This window comes from Lissotriton helveticus, chromosome 1_2 (genome assembly GCF_964261635.1).
Source record: "Lissotriton helveticus chromosome 1_2, aLisHel1.1, whole genome shotgun sequence".
Lineage (NCBI taxonomy): Eukaryota > Metazoa > Chordata > Amphibia > Caudata > Salamandridae > Lissotriton > Lissotriton helveticus.
Genome location: NC_136058.1, coordinates 357,306,838 through 357,330,036, shown reverse-complemented (window position 1 = coordinate 357,330,036; position 23,199 = coordinate 357,306,838). Strand labels below are relative to the sequence as shown.

Here is a 23,199-nt window from a genome sequence, read left to right as displayed (position 1 = left end):
GCATATTCTTCAGACTAATGAGCCATTCTGAGCAAATTGATTAATCTAGCACAAATTGTGAGAAAAGGATTGCTGAAGTGGAGAGGAGCCGCTGCTATGATGCTGCACCCATCTGCATTCCAGGAGGACAGTGGTTTTCTCAGTTAGGTAGCCGGATTATATTGTGTGAGCAGTATACTCGGTGAGGATTTTTGACCATAGGACTCTACCATCCTGAATTCAGGGATGTTACCATGGATAGAACATATCTGAGAAAGAGTGGCTTATCTCATACTTGACACTTACCAAATAAATTTGTGCACATACTTTCCCACCCAGCCTATTACAGACACTGTTTAATCTCTCCTTCCCTCAAAAAATATTGGAGAAAGTTTATTGTGGTTATTAGGCGAGAGGAATGCTTGAAGTAATAGGATAACTTTCACTCAATTCCGCTTCCCCTTTAAATCCCAGAAAGACATGGGCACTTTATCATTAATCCCTAATCTGGAAACCGTACCTGGGAAATATTTACCTGAGACCGTTTCTTCTTTTGGGGGTGCCGTTGGAGACAAAAATTCTCCTAGAAAAGGAGAGAAGAGAAGAATTAAGAAAACTGCAGTGCTCTAATAACTGTAAAAATAATCCGCTAATACAGAAAACTCTCGTATCTTGCGTCATATAGCGCATTCTAAGTGACATTGAGGGCAACTGGCGAATGATATATAATAGAAACTATGATACAAACATTGGGCCAAGTATAAAGGAAGTTTGAATGAGCTATGGAAAGGCAGGAGATCTTTCGAGACGTCATCAGATCACAGTCAGCACACTTAAAGTATCAGAACATCAGTTGCAACTGACATCAGGGTTGACCATGGCAGGGAATCTATACCTCTGCGTTCTACAATAGTGCTATAGAAATATGTTGCCGGGGAATACCCTGACTCAATTCTGTAACATTTTGAATTCGTCTCTAGAGCATATACCTGTTCTGTGGACAAGTGGTCCTTCTTCCTAGCTTACAGGAGAGGCTCAAGTGGGTCAAGTAGCATACCAAGATAGCGATGAAAAAAAATTATACTTGATACATTCCACATTGATAATGGAACCTACCTCATCAGGTTTAGAAAAGAAAGATCGGCCCATGTAGATACTCCGAAGACCATTGTCATAAAACTGAAAGCAGCCCCGGATAAATGGACTCAGCCATAAAGTAGTAGCAAAGAGGAGATAATGGATCCATCTATCTAGAGCAATATCAGGAATCCCTCCCCATACATACTCAGACATGGTTAAGAAAGCACTCAGGACTCACTATTGAACAGGCTGTTAAAATGGCCACTGCCTTCTCTCAGGCTCAACCCAGGTTTTATCAGTGGGACCAGAAAAGGGAAACAAACCATCCATCATATGGGCCCAGCACAGAGTGAGAAAAAGCCTAACTGAAGTGCTGTGGAGCACATCGTGTTTTGGACTCCAAGCCTCATACTCCCTCTCAGATGGGACCCCAATACTTCGAGGGATGGGGGAATGGGGATTGGGGCCACATGGCCCATTTTATAAGAACAAAAAGCCAGGGGAAGAACATATGGATGTTAGCTGCACACCTTACTCCATCTACTTCACTCAAGAAATGCCCCATTGTACAGTGTACAGATCAACCAAACATGGGTAGCCTTGTTATATTTGGGCTGCGGACAATCAGTAGTAAAAGGAGAGTTGATTCAACCCTCTCAATTCCTTCAAGGTAGATATGTGGGTATATGGTGTTCACAGGGATGTTAAAGCCTACCTGGTGGCCAAGCAAACAGTAACTACTCCAGATGGGGAATACCAAGAAGTTGAAGTAGTGGTTCTTATAAACCAACCTGAGGATACCATACTTGGTACAGATAACCCATAACAAAACAGGTACAAACAAGATAGACTAATTGTTTAGAAGTGTTAGTGTCTGTATCAGTGTTTGCATAGGTGTGTCTGTGGTTGTATTGGTGTTTCACTGGGTGTGTGAGTATTTTCATTGCTATATTGCTGGATGAATCAGTGTATGCATCAATACATGCCTGGGTCTATCAGTGTATCTATAAGTGTTGGATGGGTGTGATTGTGTCTCCAATGGCATATGGAGAATGTCAGGGTATTTATCAGTGTGTACCTAGGTGGGTTAATGGCTGAATTAGTGTTTGGCTGTGTGTGTCAGTGTATGCATTGGTGTATACCTGGGTGTATCAGTGAATACAACAGTGTGTGTCTGGGTGTGTTATTGGATGCATTAGTGTTTGGCTGGATGTGTCAGTTTATGCATTGGTATTTGCCTGGGTGTATTCATGAGTGCATGCCTGGATGTCTCTGTGTATGCATGAGTATATGCCTGGGTATGTTAGTAGCTGCATTAATGGCTGTTTAGAAATGTTAGTGTCTGTGTCAGTGTGTATCTGGGTGTGCCAGTGGCTGCATTTGTGTTTGGATTGGTCATTATCTGCATTGGTACATGCCTGGATGTGTCACTGTATGCATCAATGTGTGCCTGGGTGTGTCAGAGCTGTATTCATGTTTGGCTGGTTGTGTGATTGTCTGCATTGGTATGTGCCTGGGTGTCTTAGTGTATACAACAGTGTGTGTGCATGTGTCTGTTATTGTATGCGATAGTATTTAAGTGGTTGTGTTAGTGTTTGCATTGGAATGTTAATGGATGTCTCAGTGAATGTGTCAGTGTATGCTTATATGTGTTATTAGTTGCATTAGTGGTTGTTTAGAAGTGTTAGTGTCTGTATCAGTGTGTACTATGGTGTATTAGTGGCTACATTAGTGTTTGAGTGGGTGTCTTACTGTATGCATGAGAGTATATCTATGTGTTTCAATGTATGCATAAGTGTATGCCAGGGTGTCTCAGTGTATACCGCGGCGTGTGCCTGGGTGTGTTATTTGATGTATTATGGCTTGGCTGGGTGTGTTAGTTTCTTTATCAGTGTGTGCCTGGGTGTGTCAGTGGCTGTATTAGTGATTGGCAGGCTGTATGAGTGTCTGCATAGGTATGTACTTGGATGTCTAAGTGTAATGCATCAGTGTGTGCCTGAGTGTGTTATTGGCTGCATTCTTTTTTCACTGGATGTCTGAGTGCCTGCATTGGTATGTGCTTGGGTATCTCAGTGAATGGTCAGTGTGCTTAGGTGTGTTAGTCGCTACATTTGTGGTTGTTTAGAAGTGTTAATGTCTGTACCAGTGTATGCCTGTGTATGTCAGTGGCTGCATTAGAATTTGGCTGGGTGTGGGAGTGTCTACATTGGTATATTTCTGGGTGTGTTAGTGTCTGTATCAATGTGTGCCTGGGTGTGTCTGTGACAGCATTAGTGTTTAGCTGGGCGGATCAATGTCTGAATCATTGTATGCATGGGTGTGTCAGCGACTGCATTAGTATTTGGCAGGGTGTGTCAGTATCTGCATTGATGTATGCCTTGGCGATTGTAGCTGTATTAGTGTTTGGCTGGGTGTGTCAGTGACTGTGTCAGTGTGTGCCTGGGTGTGTCAGTGAATGCATCAGTGTTTATGGGGATGTCTGTGGCTGCAATAGTGTATGGCTAGATGGTTAAGTATCTGCATCGGTGTGCGCATGGATGTGCTAGTCACTGCATTAGTGTTCGGCTGGGTATGTCAGTGTCTGGATGGGTGTGTGTATTGGTGTGATAGTGGCTGTATCATTGTGTGCCTGGGTGTCTCAGTGCCTCTATAGGTATGTGTCTAGGTGTGTCAGTGGTTGTATCGGTGTATTCCTGAATGGGTCAGTGCCTGTATTGTTGTGTGTGCCTAGGTGTGTTAGTAGATGCCTTGAGAATGTAACTTTGTTGAACAATACAGAAAGATCTAAGTAGTGCCATTGACCTGTATAAAAATATAAAAATTCACATATAAGGTACTATTAGGTTATATAAAATTATACAATACAGTTTAAATTTCTGCAATGCATATTATGCTCTATTGTATTCTTACATTCTATTTAAGCTTTTCTTTTTACTTTTTTTACTGTTCTTAGGTTTTATACTTATACACCATAAATGAAGTAATGTATAAAGAAACATCCTTGAACAGTGAAGAAAAAACAATCATTTATATTCTAGAAAAATAACAGAACTACATAGTATGTCACTGTTAATAAGCAATACTATGCATTGCACTCACTACACTTATTTAAGCAATAGTTTTACCAATATTTAACCAGCTAATCTAAAGAAATATATACTAAAAATGACTTTTCTTTATTAGGAGTGCTACTACTCTGAATAAAAGACACTAGGACATGGAGAATTTTATAAAGATATCAACTCTGGTAGGCTGTATGATGTCATAAATACTGATAATATGATAATGAACAACAACTACACTATTTCACTTTTCCAATAACAATCCTCCTTGGAACTTGGTAGGTTAAGATGCAATGTTTGTGTGATTATGTTGTTGTTCTAATAATATTGTGTGTATCCATTGTTAGTTTTTAAATACAGATTGTAGAAACCAGTTGTAATACTAAATCTTTCTTGAAAGGTGGTTGCTTTAGTTTTATTTGTTTTCCAGATTTCTTTTTCCTGTATTATAGTTTGCAATGTCTGTTTCCAATGTACTCCCATCTGCTTTGCATCGTTGTACCATAAATCTGCACCCCAGCATCTCAAAAGCCTTATAAAGACATCACCTCTGGTAGGCAGTATGGTGTAATTACTACTCATAACACAGCTACTACAACTATACTATTTCAGACTTTGTAATCCTCCTTAGAACTGAGGCTCAAGGAACAAAAGATAAGAATTTGGTAGCTTATATTGCAGGCTTTGCTTGAATGTGAGGCTGCTGTCATTATATTCTACCTATCCATTTTTTTACTTTTTAAATAGATAGTGTAGTGTCCAGACATAACAGTAACTCCTTCATTAAATATTATAGCTATAGTAGTATATGCTTTTCTGAATCCACTAAAACTGTGTGCTCGGGAATGGTTGTGGAGGGCCCCACCTTTCCGTAATCGCTGGTAACTGCTGCTACTCCCCATACAATGGAGGGTGCAGATCCTGGTAACTTGGCGTCCTACACCTAAGGTCCCAGCTAGAAATAGGGTCCAAGAAGGCTGAAGGCTGCCTGTTTTTTTCTTTCTGATGTTGTGGCAATCTGGTGACCGGAGTCAGCGAGGGATTAGCATACGAGCGGCTAGCCACATTCCACAGCTGCTACGGCTGCGGCTGCTCTCAGCTGCGTGCCAGCAAAAGGAAACGCAAGAACCAGTGGCGCAGCCTTGACGAAAGCACACAGCGGTCACTGGTGGATCATCTATTGGACTATGGAATATCTCTAGCTGTCGATCATTGAATACTGAAGACTCTTGGAGGATTAAATTAAGCTCCCACTCAACTGATCATGACGACCATGATGCATGAACAAGGGAGTGTTAACAGAAGAGCAGCCAAGTGTAGTCAAGATTATTGAGGTGAGCCTGCTGCAGGACACTTGCGCTAGATGCCTGAGCTGCCAGAGGGTGTGTCATGGGAAATTGGAATTTTTGTTAACTCCTACTGCAGGTGTCTGATGGTGTCAGAAGGTACCGCTCCATACCCTCAAAATTGGACTGTTGACTAATAATTGAGGCTTTAACTGTCTGGCGAGTGGGGCCTAGAATCCAAAGAGGGAAGATGGGTAAACATCCTAAAGAGGCTAATGCCATTTCATAAGTTGGATTCTGCAACAAGGTTCAAGGCCAAAACGCGAATAGCCCAGGCAAAAGCATCTTCTTTGGTGGCAAGGGTTGAGAACACTATGAACCAATTTGGTCTAAATTCAAGTCGTGAGAGCTTCGAAGAAGAACTATATGAACTTGTTCAAGAGGGGGTAGACACCGTCACACAGAGGTCAACAGAGGGTCCACTCAGCATAGGAAAGGAACCATTTGCTGAGCCTACTGTAAGTGCAAATATAGATGCGATGAGAAACCCTAAATACTTTCTGCTATTCTCTAAAAAAGCCTTGTCAGCCTCAGATCCGGCCAAACCTACAGCAGACCTGATACAATGGACAGAGGGGGGACTGGAAGATTCAGGCATTGGTATTAGCGCCAGCTTCCTCTGCAACTACTATACAACCTCAAAAGCCCGATCAATCTCTGGAAAACCAGTCTGTTTTATCTGAATCACCAACTCAGGCTTCGGCATTGGCTTTGGCAATGGCTATGTCATCTCTGGAGGATCCAACAGCACAGTCGTCCGATGTTCAGGCACCGCCTTAGTTACAGTCTCAGATGTACTGTCATTATGAAAAATGGGGTGACCCAATATGGTCTTGAACCCGGGTTACGTATAGTATCAAAAACAGTTGTCCAAACCTAACAATCAAGGCTCTATTTAATGCATACTTGTAATCATTATTTATACAACTTAATGAGCCTTCAAACTATTTGGCTCGGTGGTCTCAATCCGCTCAGTAGTTTCTCAAATGAGAAACTACTGAGCGGATTGAGACCACCGAGCCAAATAGTTTGAAGGCTCCTTAAGTTGTATAAATAATGATTACAAGTATACATTGAATTCAGATGGACTGTCAGCCTGTTTTGCATGTCTCAGATCAGTTAACCGGGACTAAGAAGGAAGATGGAAAGTTACAACAGAACGACTCCCAGTTATCAACAGAAGAAGCTACGGTTCATTACATTGGACATAAAAGTCATGCTGAATATGATCTTGGACGAAATCAGAGAAATGGAGAAGTCTCAAGAAAGTGAGATAGCCTCCCTCCATCTACGTCTAGAAAAAACTGAAGAAACTGTGGCCTGTTTTCCGGCCAGAATTCAAGAGTCAAGGATTTCCATTCTGTAGGACCAAATGAACACAATGATCCTGAAAGGAAAGGAAGCTGTAAAAGATAAAGCTGTGTTGGAGAATAAACTTGAGGAACTCGAAAATCATTCTCGACGTTCGAATGTATGTCTTATTGGAGTACCAGAGAGGAGCGAGGGCTCTATTACCAGAGGGGAGCGAGGGCTCTTGAACTGTCCAATGGTTCAAGTCATTTATCAAGCAGAAGGTCCTGCCGGAGTTTTCTGGTGACCTCACAAATACCAAGGTGCACCGAGTTCCGTCATATCCCCACCCAGATCATCAATCCCAACTGCAACTCTTGTGATCATTGCTGATAATCTGATCGAAGAGAGGATCCTAAATAAGGCAATACTGCAGAAACAATTATTTGTAAACAACGTCTCCAAATCCCGATCTGCTCAGATATGTCTGTGGTAGCTGCACATAGGCGGTAAGAGTTTGCTAAACTCCTGTATCTTTTTAAAGCACAAGGGGCACAGGCTTCATTAGCCCAGCAATCAAAGATCTGTTTCCTTATTAAAAGGACATTTCATATGTTCTCTTCAATAGAAGAAGCCCAGAGCTTGCTGAAAGAGATTTCATCGGTAAAATGATTTTTGTGTTAATTAAATGTTTAAGATCTCCAGGGTCGGGGGGAGGAGCGAGAGTCACCTAGGGTGCGATAACAAGGCACCCCATTGTGCATCACGGGAGGGTGAGATGTGGTTGGTGGGGGTTTCCACATTTCTGGTGGGGGAGGATGTGACAGGGGGTTATATAGCAGGGAAAAGAGCAGTGGCGAAGGAAAACATGATTTTGCATTTGATTGATTATTATGCCTATTTAATCAATAGAAATGGCTAGTAAATGTAGTATATTATCAGTAAGCATGATTGGTATGCTTAACAAACAGAAATACGGTGGGCTTATAAGATCGCTGGCCTCCTTTACTCCCCAAGTTCTTTTTCTCCAAGAAACACAACATAAGTCAAACTCACCTAAGCTCTTTCTGAGGTGAGCATTTTCGGACACCTTTTTTATGTCACATATTTATTTATTTATTTTTATTTATATAGTTTTGTATAGCGCGGACAAGACCCGTGGGTATCAGAGCGCTTCACATGTAAGATAATTTACAGACATTATGGAGGCAATTGTAACAACAGATATATATGAAGTATAAGACGATAGGATAAGCAGTAAGGGAGATTATAAGTACGAGTTCTTCCGCCTATCCAGTTAGTAGTAGGAGGTGGGTGAGGTATGGTTATATAGTATAACAGTGCAAATAACATGTGTAAATAGCATTAAGGAGTGAAAAGTGTTGTCATGTAACCGGGATCCTAGGCAATAAAACACAGTGAGGTAGAGAGTATATAGTATAGTCTTTGAGATTACCGATATCGGATAGGTTAGCAATGAGAGGCATAGCCATATACTTTTCCAGAAACATGTCTTGGGAATTAGTGAAAGTCCGAAAAGATCCCCAGGGAAGATGGTTATGGGTAGTGGTGAAATTAAATTATTATGAACTTTGTCAACTACTATGGTCCGATTATGGATGATGCTTCCGTGTTGGCAAAGATCAACGAGTTGCTTAGGGGAGCCTCCTGTCAGATCCTTTTTGTGGGGGATTTTAGTTATATCCAGGACTTAAAAAAAGATACCTCAAATAAAAACAAAAAACAACTGAAACCAAACACCAAAAAGTTATTGAGGTTATAATGAATGACTATCAGCTGATGGATCCATGGCGTAATGCCAATCCGGCCACAAGCAGCTACACATGTCATTCTCGTCAATGTCAGATGGCATCCCGTATAGATTTTTTTTTAACACCTTTGCTGCGACGGCTATTCCGCAGCAGCGCTAAGGGGCCTGGGGGGCCGTGCGGCGCGCCCATGCTGGTGACGGAACCGCTCCATCACCAGCCTCGGTTGAGCTGTGCTTATGACGGAGCGGTTCCTTCATGGCCCCGCCCGCTCAATAGAACGCGCCGCTTAGGTGCGAAATCAGCACCGCGCAGGCGCGTCGAGCGGGCCATGACGGAACCGCCCCGTCATCAGCACTGCGCTACCGCGGCTGATGATGGAGCGGTTCCGTCATCAGCGCAGAAGGGGTTAGCATCTAGGTTGCTAAATATCCTAAAGGCAGAAATCGGGGCTAATTCCTTCTCTGACCACTCTTATATTAAGTTTGACCTAGAAATCGAAGAAGAGAGGAGGGAGAGTTCCAGGGGGCACATGGGTCGTCTTCTTCTTCAAGATCAGCAATGGATTGAAGGTTTAAGAGAATGGATTCTTGAATATTTCAGGATCAACGAGGGGATGGCAGAACCATTCTCAGTATGGGGGGACTCAAAGCTGCTGTGCGCGGACAAATTATCTCATATTCGGCCACTCAGTCAAAAGTACGACAAGTTAAAACAGCAGATCCCCAGCAGGCAGTTGAAAGTGCTCAGAACCTGAGAAACACGTCTCAACTAAATCAGTTGGAAAATGCTAAAAATGCGCTGAGGGAATTCTTTTTATTAGAAGAAATTAGCAGCTACCGAACTTTCCAACAACAGGTTTATGAAGAAAGCCAAATGATGGGCAAATTGGTATCCGGGGCCACTAAAACCAGAAAGGAAGCGGCCTTAATTTCAGAGGTGGTTGATCAGATTGCTCTGGCTTTTATGGAGCATTACCAGGAGCTGTACACAACGGAATAGCCATTTGGGCAAGATGCCATAGAGAAATATTTTGATGGCGTACATCTCCCGAGACTGTCTAATTCCCTTGTGGAGCAGTTAAAACTAGATATATCAAGTTCTGAAGTTCTGGCAGCCCTGAATTCAACTGCTGGAGCTAAAGCCTGTGGAGAAGATGGGCTACCCATAGAATTTAATGAGGTATTTGAAAAGGAGTTGTCCCCGCCATTGACTAAGTTACTCAATTATATTAAAATTGGTGGTGCGATGCATTTGCCTTTTAAAGAGGTGATTGTTGTTAGCTTCTTGAAAAAGGGCAAGAACCCAAAGGATGTCAATTCCTATAGACCTATTAGCTTCCTCAATACTGATTACAAGATCTTAATGAAGACTTGCACGCAGCCTTTTACACCAGTAGCACAGGAAGAAATCTATAAGGATCAGTCTGGGTTCATTGCCCGGAGATCGAAGTCCTCAAATACTGAATTTTTAATACAAGCTCTTGATTATTGAATAATAACTTTACTCCGGCTTGCATTATCATGGCCGACGCAGAAAAGGCGTTCGACCTGGTAAATTGGAATACCCTTTTTTTTGCTCTTGACAGGTTCGGAATTCCTCCTCAGGTTATTAAAATGCTCCGGAACATTTATCAGGAGGCTCAGGCAGAGGTGGTAATTAACACAAATCGTATGGGCACAGTAAAAATAAACTGGGGGGCGAGAGAAGTGTGTCCACTTTCCCCTTTATTATTCACAGTCATTTTTGAACCCCTAGTCATCCAAGTTCAAGAAAATGCTGCACTTAATGCTCCAATTTTGGGTATATCCAAACTAAAATTATTTGCAGACGATATTATCTTATATCTTAGTCCTGATAGCCAAAATTTAGGAACTAACTTTAACAGAATTCAGTACATTTGAATTATTATGGTGCTGTAAAATAAATCAAAACAAAACACAAATTCTCTGTTTAAATTCTGAGACAAATTTTCTTCCAGTCAATCTTAAGCACCAAGCCGCTAAGCCCGACCGAATACGCTATCTGGGGATTTATGTGTCTGATCAATATCAACAGCTATATAAGCTGAATTATGTAGCTATGCAGGGTAAAATTAAAAAACTGCTGCACAATTGATTGCTACTACCTTTAACTTACTTTGATAGGCCGAGTATCCCTTATTAAGATGTTCATACTTCCTTTCCACATTTTCCTTTTCATAAATATACCTATTAAAATCAAAATCAGCTACTTTAAGGAACTGGAAACAATGTTTAGACAGTTTGTCTGGGGGAAGAAGACACCACGGGTTAAGCTCTCATCGCTACAATTATTCATCGATCAGGGAGGATTGGCTTTACCACATGTCCGTACATACCATGAAGCTGCCTTTTTAGATTTAATAACAGCTTGATTACTAGTTTCAAATGGTTTAAAAGACATTGGGGGGTGGTAAAATAGTGCAGGAAGCCGGTTCTCAGATCCTGATATTTTTAAAAACTTCTAAACTCCCCAAGAGGACGAAATATAAGGCTTTGAAGGATTATTCTACTAGACTTCAATCCTTTTTTAAAAATGCTGGCTCTGCCAGGTTTTCTTATCTAAATGTAGGTGAATGCAAAAACCTCTACCTCCCAGTGAATGGAAGCATGCAATGATTCATCCGCTCCTGAAGAAAGCTGGCGCAGACCCCAATTTGCCAGCTAACTTCCGCCCAATATCCTTGCTGCCCACCTTTGCAAAAATATTGGAGAAACATGTACATCGTTGCCTCACTGATTTCATCACCACTCATGACCTATTACCAACCCACCAGTCGGGATTTCGTGCAGGCTTTTCCACAGAAACTACCTTGCTGGGGGTAACCGAAAATATCCGCCGCATGGTGGACAAGGGCGAAACAGTGGCACTTGTGCTGCTCGACCTCAGCGCGGCATTCGACACCGTGTCGCATGCGGTCCTCGCCCAAACACTCCACTCCCTGGGCATCCGTGGGGCAGCTCTCAACTGGATTAGATCATTATTGGAAAACCACACGTTCCAGGTCTTCTCACAAACTGCCTGCTCCGATACCATGACATTCAAACACGGAGTTCCACAGGGCTCTATCCTTAGCCCGTTGCTTTTCAACGTGTATATGAGCCCCCTGGCCAAAATAGTGGAGGAAATAGGGCTTTTAATGTTTTCTTACGCTGATGATTCCCAGCTGCTTTTTTCTTTATCAGCTGCAGATTCTGACAATTCCTCCACCCTACAACTCGGACTCTGTAAAATCGCCGACTGGATGCAAAAAAACTTCCTAAAACTTAACGGCGAAAAAAACGAGTTAATCGTGTTGGGCAAAAATAAAGAACTTTGGGGACCCCAACATTGGCCAACTGAAATGGGCACCCCCCCTACCCCGGTTACTCATGCTCGCAACCTGGGCGTCATTATTGACGACTCACTCAGTTTACATCAGCAAGCGGTAAAGACTTCAGCCACCTGCTTTGCCATATTAAAATGGCTAAAAAAGATCTGTTGGATGCTGCCTGAAAACACCAAGAAAACAGTTGTCAATGCCCTAATAACATCTAGGCTAGATTATGGCAACGTTTTGTACCTGGGGGCGAATAAAGCTACTGTCCGCAGGTTGCAATCAGTGCAAAATGCAGCAGCCAGACTACTCTGTAAAATTCCCATCTCTACTCCAACTACTAAATACATCAGGAAGTTACACTGGCTAAAAATTGAAAACCGAGTTAAATTCAAATCTCTATGTTTTATGCACAGGATCTCCACCAACACCGCTCCTAAATATCTGCAAAACCTGGTGCGCCCCTATCGTCCTTCCAGATCTCTTCGGTCTTCCACGGCAAATCATTTTGAAATTCCAAGGACCAGGCTGTCACGCATGGGTGGCAAGTCCTTCTCATTCCTAGGACCTTCTCACTGGAACTCAATGCCACATACATTGCGGTCTGAGTCGAATTACATCAAATTCAGAAAAGCCCTAAAAACATGGCTCTTTAACATCTAGTTTTCTGTAACCGCATTGCTATTGGGATCTGCCGCGCCGGGAAACCCTTTGTTGGGTAGCTGTGCGCATTACAAATGTAAACAAATAAAATAAATAAAATAAATATTTCAATCCAGCCTCCTTAGAAACTGGAAGGACTGTGGGCTAGAAGAGATAGGGCATTCCTCAATTCAGAATGGAGTAATCCCCTGGCAAGAGTTGCAGATTAGGAGTCGGGACAGGAGGTAGCCAGTTTTTTTAAAATATTTAGAGATCAGATATTTTCTAAATAGACATAACTTCTTGCTTAGTGCGCCAGCGAAGTTGGTGACTGCCCCTTTTGGAGCGAAGATAAGAGAGATGGGGAATTGGTATCACCTACTGTGCAATCGTGGTCGACCTTTATTGGTTGAGAGGCATTTAGAAAGGGTAACTGGGGAAACTCAATGTACCTTATCTAGTCTAGAGTGGCAAGACATATGTCAGCTAGGGAGTAAGGCCTTGAGAGCAGCTAATATTAAAAGAATCTATTAAAGCAACATTGGTCCTTAATTTATAGAATTCAAGCAAGGGGATGCAAATTATAGACAGGAATCTGTACTATAAGGAAGGTGTCTAGCCGGACACTAATTTAATCAATGTAAATGTATAACCAAAAATAAACAAGACATTAATACAGTGGGATACAATCCTGTATCCAATACATATAACCCATATAATAAAACAAGGGTTACAGAAAATTACAGGCAATTAAAGGGGTGAGGCGCTAGTACTAGATTGGTGGTCATCTAGCTGACCTCATGTAGTATACACAATGGGTTATTCACATAATAATTAGAGTGTCACTACATCAACTGTCGACGGCGTTTCGATCCTACAATTAATAAGGGATCATCATCAGGACTAGAATTAATTGCCAGAACACACAATACCTGTGGAGACGGGAGGCAAAAGAACAAGGGACAGATTTAGCCCTATGGCCTGCAAGATAGTTAATTTCTTATAGACCATGCCGTACTTAGCGTTAAGACCTTTCAAACGTGAGTGAAGTGCTCTCGTGTCACTCAATCTAGGTGCGACCTGTGAATTGTGAACAATGCTGGGAGTGCAATTCTGATCACAGAGGGACATGGGAGTAAGGCTGGGATGCGGGTGGAGGCGGTCCTGGCTTACCCATGGGGGATGGTGGTCGGAGATTAGGTAATGCAATCAGAACCGTCCGAGTTGAACCGGAACCTAAGTGAGGACAAGAATATCTGTAACTGTACTAAGGGAAAGGGGCATTAATGACTGAAGTTACACTAATTGTTACTTTAAGGCAGTGAACTTATCCCAGGGTTAGGGAGTAAGTGGCAACCGGGGAAGTCCAAGGAAGGTTTCAAGGCATGACCATTTCCAGGAGGCTGTGGAAATGATGGATGTATTAAGACAACCGTTAGGGGCTGGCCCCAGGTAATCTACCTTAGTGATAAGCGGCTAATTTTACCTGGTTGCAGCGAATCAGACAAGGCCGTGAGTCAGCAGCCCGTGTAGGAAGCAGCTGGATGAAGAGGAATAAGCGGGGAGATTGCCTGCGGGTTAAAAAACTCGGGTAAACCTCGGAAATTGGGAATAAGGTATAGAGATGTAGACACCAACAATACATACCGGCGATTTTCAATTAAATTGCAGGCCGATTAGGAGGCGCGGGTGTCAGTGCTGAAGTGCAGGGGCTGGGATGCGAGAACCTGTAGGGGAATACGGGAGGTTGGCGGGTTCCAACAGAATTAAGCTAAAGAGGGGATCGGATAGACAACCGATTGCTTTCCCGGTGTCCGGAATGGGACATCTTAAACCGTCCTACTCGGCTCGGTGGCGCGATGCAGGAACCTGGCTGGTGCTCGTGTTGAAGCTATATAGCGTCTGAACCGGGGGACGCCTTGTTGGTTGTGGCGTTTGAGTTCACGTCGGCGTCAATTACACCTTTGGCGGCCATATTGAATGGGGAAGCGTTGTGGCATTGGAATTGGGGAGTAATCCATTACTCTCTGATTGCTGGGGTACGGACGACTACTCTAGGCGGTTAATTATGAATTGATCAGTTGGGCAATTCAATGTGGCGCAAGGGCAGCTGCTAATACAGGAGCGCCCGATTCAGCTAATCATTGGAAGGTTGTAGTGACCATGATGGATAAGGAACTAGCAAAGACTTGCTAGAGGGGGAGAAGGGCTCAAATTAAAGAGCTGAAGGGATTCAAGGTGGCATAAGTGCATTAGGAACGAGCATAATATTGCTTAATAAAAATTAATTAAAACCAGTGCAGTCAAATAAGTGAAACTGTGCATTTAAGGTGACATTTAGGAGAAAAATACATATCTACGGCGAACAATCGAGGAAAATACAGAATTAGAACATGACATTCGAAACTTTACAGAAGGGAAGTCCAGTTTTCCGTTCGGTTGAGACCTTTCCTAATGCTGTTCATAAGAATGATCATTTTGAGTTCCTCTTTATTAAGTAAAAGAGACATGTCACCTCCACGTGGTGGTAATTTCAAGGTTTTGAGGACCGTCCATTTAATGTCATTTTCAGAATGGCCTTCTTTCATATAATGATCCACCAAGGGGGCATTCGGGGTTTTACAGCGTATCCTGCTGCGATGTTGTCCAATCCATGTCTTGATTTTCTGTTTGGTCTGACCAATGTATATACAAGGGCATGGGCATTGAATCAAGTAAAAAACACCACTAGTGTGCAATTAGTGAAAGATTGACATTTGATTCGTACATTGTTAAAAATGAAGGATTTGCTTTCCTTAGTGTAATCACACACATTGCACGTACCACATTTCACATGTCCTACAAGCGGTGTCGGGGTCCAATGTGAGTCTAGAGTTAGACGTTGTGGGGGGCTGGGAAGAGCTGCCCTCACTAAATGGTCTTTGAGGTTGGAGCTTTTTTTGAAGGCAAAAACTGGACGGTCAATCTTTAGGGTACCAGCATTTAGCAGTGGCCAATGTTTTAGAATGGATTTCCTTAAGGCGTTAGACGCAGGTGAAAAGGTTGTGACACAGGCAATTTTAGTGGTAGTGTCTTTTTGTTGGGAAAGAGGAGCACCTCTCTAGGACAATACCAGGCCCTTTTGGTGGCCCTCCGTACTATTTTATTGGGGTATCATCTGTCTTTGAGTTTGGTAGATAGGACAGAGGCCTCCTGGAAGTAGTGCTCCTTGGCATAGCAATTCCTCCTAATTCTCAGGAATTGGGAATAAGGTAAGGAGTCTCTCAGAGCTCCTCGGTGGTTACTGGTGTAGCTCAACAGGGTATTGCGTTCCGTGGGTTTACGGTATAGTTTGGTATGGAGACCACCTTCAGAGTGATAAATTGCAAGGTCAAGGAAGGAAATGGCAGAACTGTCTACTGTGCTAGTAAAGGTCAGACCGGAACAGTTGTTATTGAGCCAATGGATAAATTGTTTCAGTGTCCCATGATCCTCATTCCAAATGAGGAAAATGTCGTCAATATATCGTCTCCAGATGGAGATGGCAGAGAAACATGGATTGATGGTGTCAAGTATGGTATGGGTCTCAATGTAGTCCATGAACAGTATGGCCAAGTTTGGGGCAAAAATAGCGCCCATGGATGTGCCCTTTACTTGTTGATAAAATTGCTGATCAAATGTAAAAAAAAAATTTGTTAGGCACAATTCCAAGAGTTGTAAAATAAATAATGATGGTACTTGATGTGGCCTGAGTCTGGAGTCAAGGATGTTTTGTATCACTCGCATGGCGTCAATCTGCGGTATATTTGTGTACAAAGACTCAACGTCTAATGTACACAGGAGCTGGGTGCCTTCATAGAATGGGAGATCTTCAATAAGGTTGACCATCGCCATGCTATCTCTCACATAGCATTGGGTAACTGGTACAAAATCTTTAATGAAAAAGTTGACAAAATGTCCCAAAGGTTCCAAAATGGAACCACAGCCAGACACAATAGGTCTACCTGGGGGGTTGTTGATGCTTTTGTGGACCTTCGAGAGGGTATAAATTACTGGCGTTCTGGGAAACTTTACATTAAGGAAAGAGAATTCCATTTTGGCTGATGAAGCCTGAGTCCAGTGCTTCAGTCGTAAGTTTGGAAATGGTGACCTGTAAATCCTTCGTGGGGTTGGTGGGTAATCTAGTGTAATGGTCAGTATTGGCTAACTGACGCATAATTTCGTTGGTGTAGGAGTCCCTGTCTTGGAGGACAATGCGACCATCCTTATCGGCACTCTTGGATTGGATACAGGATTGTATCCCACCGTATTAATGTCTTGTTTATTTTTGGTTATACATTTACATTGATTAAATCAGTGTCCGGCTGGACACCTTCCTTATAGTACAGATTCTTGTCTATAATTTGCATCCCCTTGCTTAAATTCTATAAATTAAGGACCAATGTTGCTTTAATAGATTATGACCCCAGGTCCTTGATTACCTTAAGGTTTCCCTTGTTGTTTCTACACTGTATATTGCGCAATCGCTGTATTGCAAGGGATAAGTGCCCATCCCACCTTCTTTCTCCCAGTGGGACCTCTGTAGCACTGTATATATATAACTCACTCTTGTACGTCTATCCCTTACCTGCAAGTATAGCATGTCTGACTCTGCCCCACTGTATTCCGAGGATTACATAAAGAAAATCTGTGAAGGCCCCTCTCTCTTTTCTGATTCCACTGACATAACTCCATCCACCATCAATTCCTCACTCCCAAACCAGTTAGAGAAACTAAAGAAAAAACAGGTTAGACTTGAACTTATGACCTTAATACTGAGACTATACCTGAAAGCAGACATACTCCCTGTCGGTCTCCAAATCCGCAATATCCCAGGTATATTCACTGACAATCCCAAATACATCCATACATTTAGCACTACAGGTACCACATGCTCAAGACATTAGCTTGTGCTGGGTATCGAGATTGCTACAGAGACCTTAACAGCCCTTGTAATAGAAATTGACAGTATTGAGAAAAAATCCACGAGACTAGCCTGGTCCCTGACGCCAAAGCTCTACTTGAAAAAGTTCAAAAGACTATAGAAGAATTCCATAGAATTGAACAAAACAAAAAAACCAACAAAGTTAAGAAAGATATTAAATCCTATCATATTGACACGACTTATCCGTATATTCAGAAAGATTTTTATACCAACAGGTCATATTCTAACCCCCGTAACAGCAGACCCTGGGGGCGCTTTAATCAACGCCAAACGTTGGTAGGCTTTTCTGATTCCTCCATTGAGTCCTCTGACAACTCTGACTCAACTGAGAGTCCCTGCACCTCTGGTAGAAACCAAGGCCCAAACAAGAGTAATTTTTTAGTCAGAGGCCAATCAGACCCTCCCACTCGGGGCAGAGTAAAGCGAATCCCACGGTGGCACAATCCACCAGGAGAACGCCAGACCTGCCAGAAGTTCTACCAGTGGTAGATCACCCGACCAACAACCCAGCCAATTCGCAGATTATACCTATCTTTAATCTGTCCCACTATAATCTCTCTGAGTCGGAAACATCCCTTCTCAAAAAAGGTCTTTCCTTTGTACCGACTATCCCCACCAATTATCTTGATTTACACACACAGATCCTTAGATTTTTCCGTAGGATCAGATTAGAGGCCTTTTTTCAGACCAACCCTGCACCTATGACCATCTCCAATGCACCGTTTAGGCCCCCCTCTACCTTTTCTCCTACAGCGGGTATGGTACCACCCGAAGTGATCACTTTTGAAAAAATGGTTACTAAAGACTTAACATCCCTTAAAGAAACCAGGAAATACATTCCTTATAACTTACCATTAGCAGAAAAGGAAGCCATAAAGAGACTTAAATCCAAGGACACATTGGTCATTAAGAGTGCCGATAAGGGTGGTGGCATTGTCCTCCAAGACAGGGACTCCTACACCAACGAAATTATGCCTCAGTTAGCCAATACTGACTATTAAACTAGATTACGCACCAACCCCACAAAGGATTTACAGGTCACCATTTCCAAACTTACGACTGAAGCACGGGACTCAGGCTTCATCAGCCAAAAGGAATTCTCTTTCCTTAATGTAAAGTCTCCCAGAACGCCGGTTATTTATACCCTCCCGAAGGTCCACAAAAGAGTCACCAACCCCCCCGGTAGACCTATAGTGTCTGGCTGTGGTTCCATTTTGGAACCTTTGGGCCATTTTGTCAACTTTTTTTTAAAGATTTTGTACCAGTTACCCAATTCTATGTGAGAGATAGCATGGCGATGGTCAACCTTATTGAAGATCTCCCATTCTCTGAAGGCACCCAGCTCCTGTGTACATTAGACGTTGAGTCTTTGTACACAAATATACCGCATATTGACGCCATGCGAATGATACAAAACATCCTTGACTCCAGACCCAGGCCACATCGAGTACCATCATTATTTATTTTACAACTCTTGGAATTGTGCCTAACAAAACATTTTTTTACATTTGATCAGCAATTTTATCAACAAGTAAAGGGCACATCCATGGGCGCTATTTTTGCCCCGAACTTGGCCATACTGTTCATGGACTACATTGAGACCCATACCATACTTGACACGATCAATCCATTTTTCTCTGCCGTCTCCACCTGGAGACGATATATTGACGTCATTTTCCTCATTTGGAATGAGGATCATGAGACACTGAAACAATTTATCCATTGGCTCAATAACAACTGTTCCGGTCTGACCTTTACTAGCACAGTAGACAGTTCTGCCATTTCCTTCCTTGACCTTACCATTTATCACTCTGAAGGCGGTCTCCATACCAAACTATACCGTAAACCCACAGAAGGAAATACCCTGTTGAGCTACACCAGTAACCACCGAGGAGCTCTGAGAGACTCCTTACCTTATTCCCAATTCCTGAGAATTAGGAGGAATTGCTATGCCAAGGAGCACTACTTCCAGGAGGCCTCTGTCCAATCTACCAAACTCAAAGACAGATGATACCCCAATAAAATAGTACGGAGGGCCGCCAAAAGGGCCTGGTATTGTCCTAGAGAGGTGCTCCTCTTTCCCAAACAAAAAGACACTACCACTAAAATTGCCTGTGTCACAACCTTTTCACCTGCGTCTAACGCCTTAAGGAAATCCATTCTAAAACATTGGCCACTGCTAAATGCTGGTACCCTAAAGATTGACCGTTCAGTTTTTGCCTTCAAAAAAAGCTCCAACCTCAAAGACCATTTAGTGAGGGCAGCTCTTTCCAGCCCCCCACAACGTCTAACTCTAAACTCACATTGGACCCCGACACCGCTTGTAGAACATGTGAAATGTGGTACATGCAATGTGTGTGATTACACTATGGAAGGCAAATTCTTCATTTTTAACAATGTACAAATCAAATGTCAATCTTTCACTAATTGCAACACTAGTGATGTTATTTACTTGTTTCAATGCCCATGCCCTTGTATATACATTGGTCAGACCAAACAGAAAATCAATACAAGGATTGGACAACATCGCAGCAGGATACGCTGTAAAACCCCGAATCCCCCCTTGGTGGATCATTATATGAAAGAAGGCCATTCTAAAAATGACATTAAATGGACGGTCCTCAAAGCCTTGAAATTACCACCACCTGGGACTTATCCTAAAGAACATCAAATCAGATTCACCACTCAACCCTGCCCCACCTTACATTCTTCTCCAAGGCGGGAGCCGGTTCTCTCCACAATGGCAGATCTCATTTCGCTATCTCTAAGCACCTGGATAGTACGAAAGATATGGAAGCACGCCATCGTAAAGCCCCTGCTCAAGAAACCCCAACTTGATCCAACATCCTTGGGGGACTATCCCCCATCTCATTGCTTCCCATTCTAGACAAAGTTGCTGAGAAAAACACGTAAATAGTAAAATCTCACAGTTCCAGGAGGTGAGTAACATCCTGCACCAATCCCAAAGGGGTTCCGCCCTGAACACAGCATGGGATCTGCTCTCCTCATATGTATGGAGAAACTTAAAATGAAATTGGACATGGGGGGAACTGCCACTTCTTGATCTAAGTGCGGTATTTGATACCATTGATCACAGTATTTTAATACATAGACTAAGGGAGAATGGGATTCAGGATAAGGCCATCCTATGGCCGTCCTCCTTACTAAGTGAAAGATCCTTCCAATGCATGGAATCAGGCCTCTTCTCAGACACACCTGTTGCATCATATGGAGTCCCACAGGGATCGGCACTCAGTTCCACCCTGTTTAATGTTTACATGAGTCCACTGGCACAAATTGTAGAGGAGTTTGGACTGTCAATTGTGTCATGCAGATTATACACAATTGTAGTCTCAATGTCTGATGCCACTAACTTCAATCCTCTGAAGCTAGTCCCATGCATGGAAAAATAGCAACATGGATGTCCAACTGCTGTCTACTGCTCAACGGCAAGAAAACTGAGCTAATGTTCCTGGGTAACTGCACAGATTTGTGGATCAGGGCTAGCGTGCCGGATAACTGGGGTTCGATCCCGCCTCTAAGCCCTCCATCAAGCACTTAGGGATATGGCTCAAACCGGAACCTTTCTAGGGATACCCAAGCCAAAAAACTTTCAGCTATCTGCTTTGGCATTCTACGCTTGCTTCGTAAAATCATAGACCTTATCCCAGAAAAGTGGTTGAGCACGGTGATTCAAGCACTTGTAGTTTCAAGATTGGACTATGGTAACACACTGTACCTGGGGCCCCCAAATAAGTAGTCAACAGGCTTCAGGTGGTTCATAATGCTGCAGCCAGGATACTACCGAAGGTACCCAAGCAGGAGTCCATGAACGCTTCATTGTTCAAACCTCACTCGCTTCCTATCCACAGAGTCAAGTAAAAGGCGCTATGCCTAGCCCACAAACCCATGCATAGCAGAGGTCCAACCAAGCTCCAGTCCCTTATCTACCCGTTCAACAAGAATAAAAAGAACCAGATGGGGAGGAAGATCCTTTACCCATTTGGTCACAAAACTTTTGGAACTCAATGACCTATGAATTGTGACTTCTAAAGGACCGACGTAGCTAAAGGGAAAAACTTAAAACCTGGTTCTTTACATGATTTCCCCTCTGCACCAACCTGCTACTTTCTCTGCAGCGCTCGGAAGCCCTTGGACAGCTATGCGCTTTACAAATCACATAACGAAATAAATAAATAAGTAAATAAATTGCTCTGAATCTGTCTCTGTACTTTATGTCATGTACTAATCTTCACACTCATGGTTCCATGAGTAATTAAGTCCAAATAAGTCATCAATAGTTACTTCCGCTTCTCCTAAAACTCCAAACATTACAGTTAGCAATTTTCATGCAAACTCAACACATCAATCATTTAATTTCATTTCATTAAACTTTATTCGGTTTTACAATGTAAAAACCATAAAAGTTACAATATATATACACATCTCATAAAAAAGAATTTTACAGTTCATAGCCATAAAAGTAGAAAATTTGCAAATAAAATTTGACTGGTGCAATAAATATGTTTCTATACTTTAAATAGAGAACACACAAGAGACATACCTTCAAATCTAAAATAACTAATATTCCAGGCAGGCCCTGGTTCTCACCAAAGATTTCAGATAGCCTAAAATGAAAATTATACAGTCTGATTTCAACACCTGCAAATACAGAAGTGCTGGGTGAACCTGGTTAAAATGAAGCCTCTTTGAAAGGGGGAGTAAAAATGTCTCTGTGGTACATCATAGAATTTGCAGAGGAACATAGAGTGTAGCAGGTCCTGTGGAGACAAATTTTCGCAGCCACAGGGTGCTAACACCTGTCCTCTGCTACACCATTTCGGAACGGCAATTAAAAGATGGAAAAAATCGAGGCGAACCCTGGATAATAAAAACCGCTCATAGGTGGTCAGAGTTCCCAGAAGATATGGTTCAGTGGAAGGATGGGTTTTTAGGGTCAGAAATTTATGGAAGCTTGGTTTATGTAATTCCTGTTCGTCTCTTTCTAGCTTCCTAGTACAAATAAAAGCTTCTTTAACCAATTCCACATCCTTTTTTATTTTACTTAATGGCTTTAAAAAGAGTTCTGGGTGACCCAACTCTGTAAAGCGACCTCTGACATACTTCAACCAAGGGATTCTGGACATATGTTCTAGGGTCATACACTCAGTTAGGATCTGCTGGGTGGGCTTTAGCTCCTTGTTTAGCCAACACTTAAGCCAAAGCAAGAGTATCACATAAAAATGGGGCCCATAGTTCCTCGTGAGCTACCATGTTCGATAAACCGGTTGGCATTCCCAGCAGTCGCTTAAAAACATTATTCTCTGCTACCTGCAGCACATCTGCTGTAGTATACCCCCAGACTTCACTATCATAACTTGCAGTTGACACACCCTTGGCCTAATAAATTTTCAGCAAGGCTGCAATTGGGCGCTTGCCCATCTTAGCAGCAAAGCTGAAAATTGCAGCAGTTATACGAATGAGCTCCCCCTCTTTCTTCTGAATAAGGGCCCCCCACTTCAGGCGATCATCCAGCAGGACTCCTAAAAATGAAAAAACTGACGTTGTGCGGACCTTCGCAGAACCTACAGAAAAAGGATACTTTTTCGTAGGACGAGCCCCTACCTGCAAGATATAGGATTTTGCATTATTGATCGCTAAGTCACGGGACCCCATAAAATTCAGGAATGCATCTAGTAGAGATTGAAGTCCTCTAACGGTTCTCGCTATA

At 42.6% G+C, this 23,199-nt stretch overlaps 1 protein-coding gene across 1 annotated transcript in view; it reads right to left on the bottom strand.

Annotated features, from left to right (window-relative positions):
- The window catches only part of LOC144803766 (uncharacterized), a 451,660-nt gene that overhangs the window by 244,564 nt on the left and 183,897 nt on the right, over positions 1–23,199 (bottom strand). Inside the window, exon 3 of the mRNA XM_078671876.1 lies at positions 515–562. Coding sequence (XP_078528002.1) covers positions 515–562 — 48 coding nt within the window. The remainder of the gene's footprint in view (positions 1–514; positions 563–23,199) is intronic.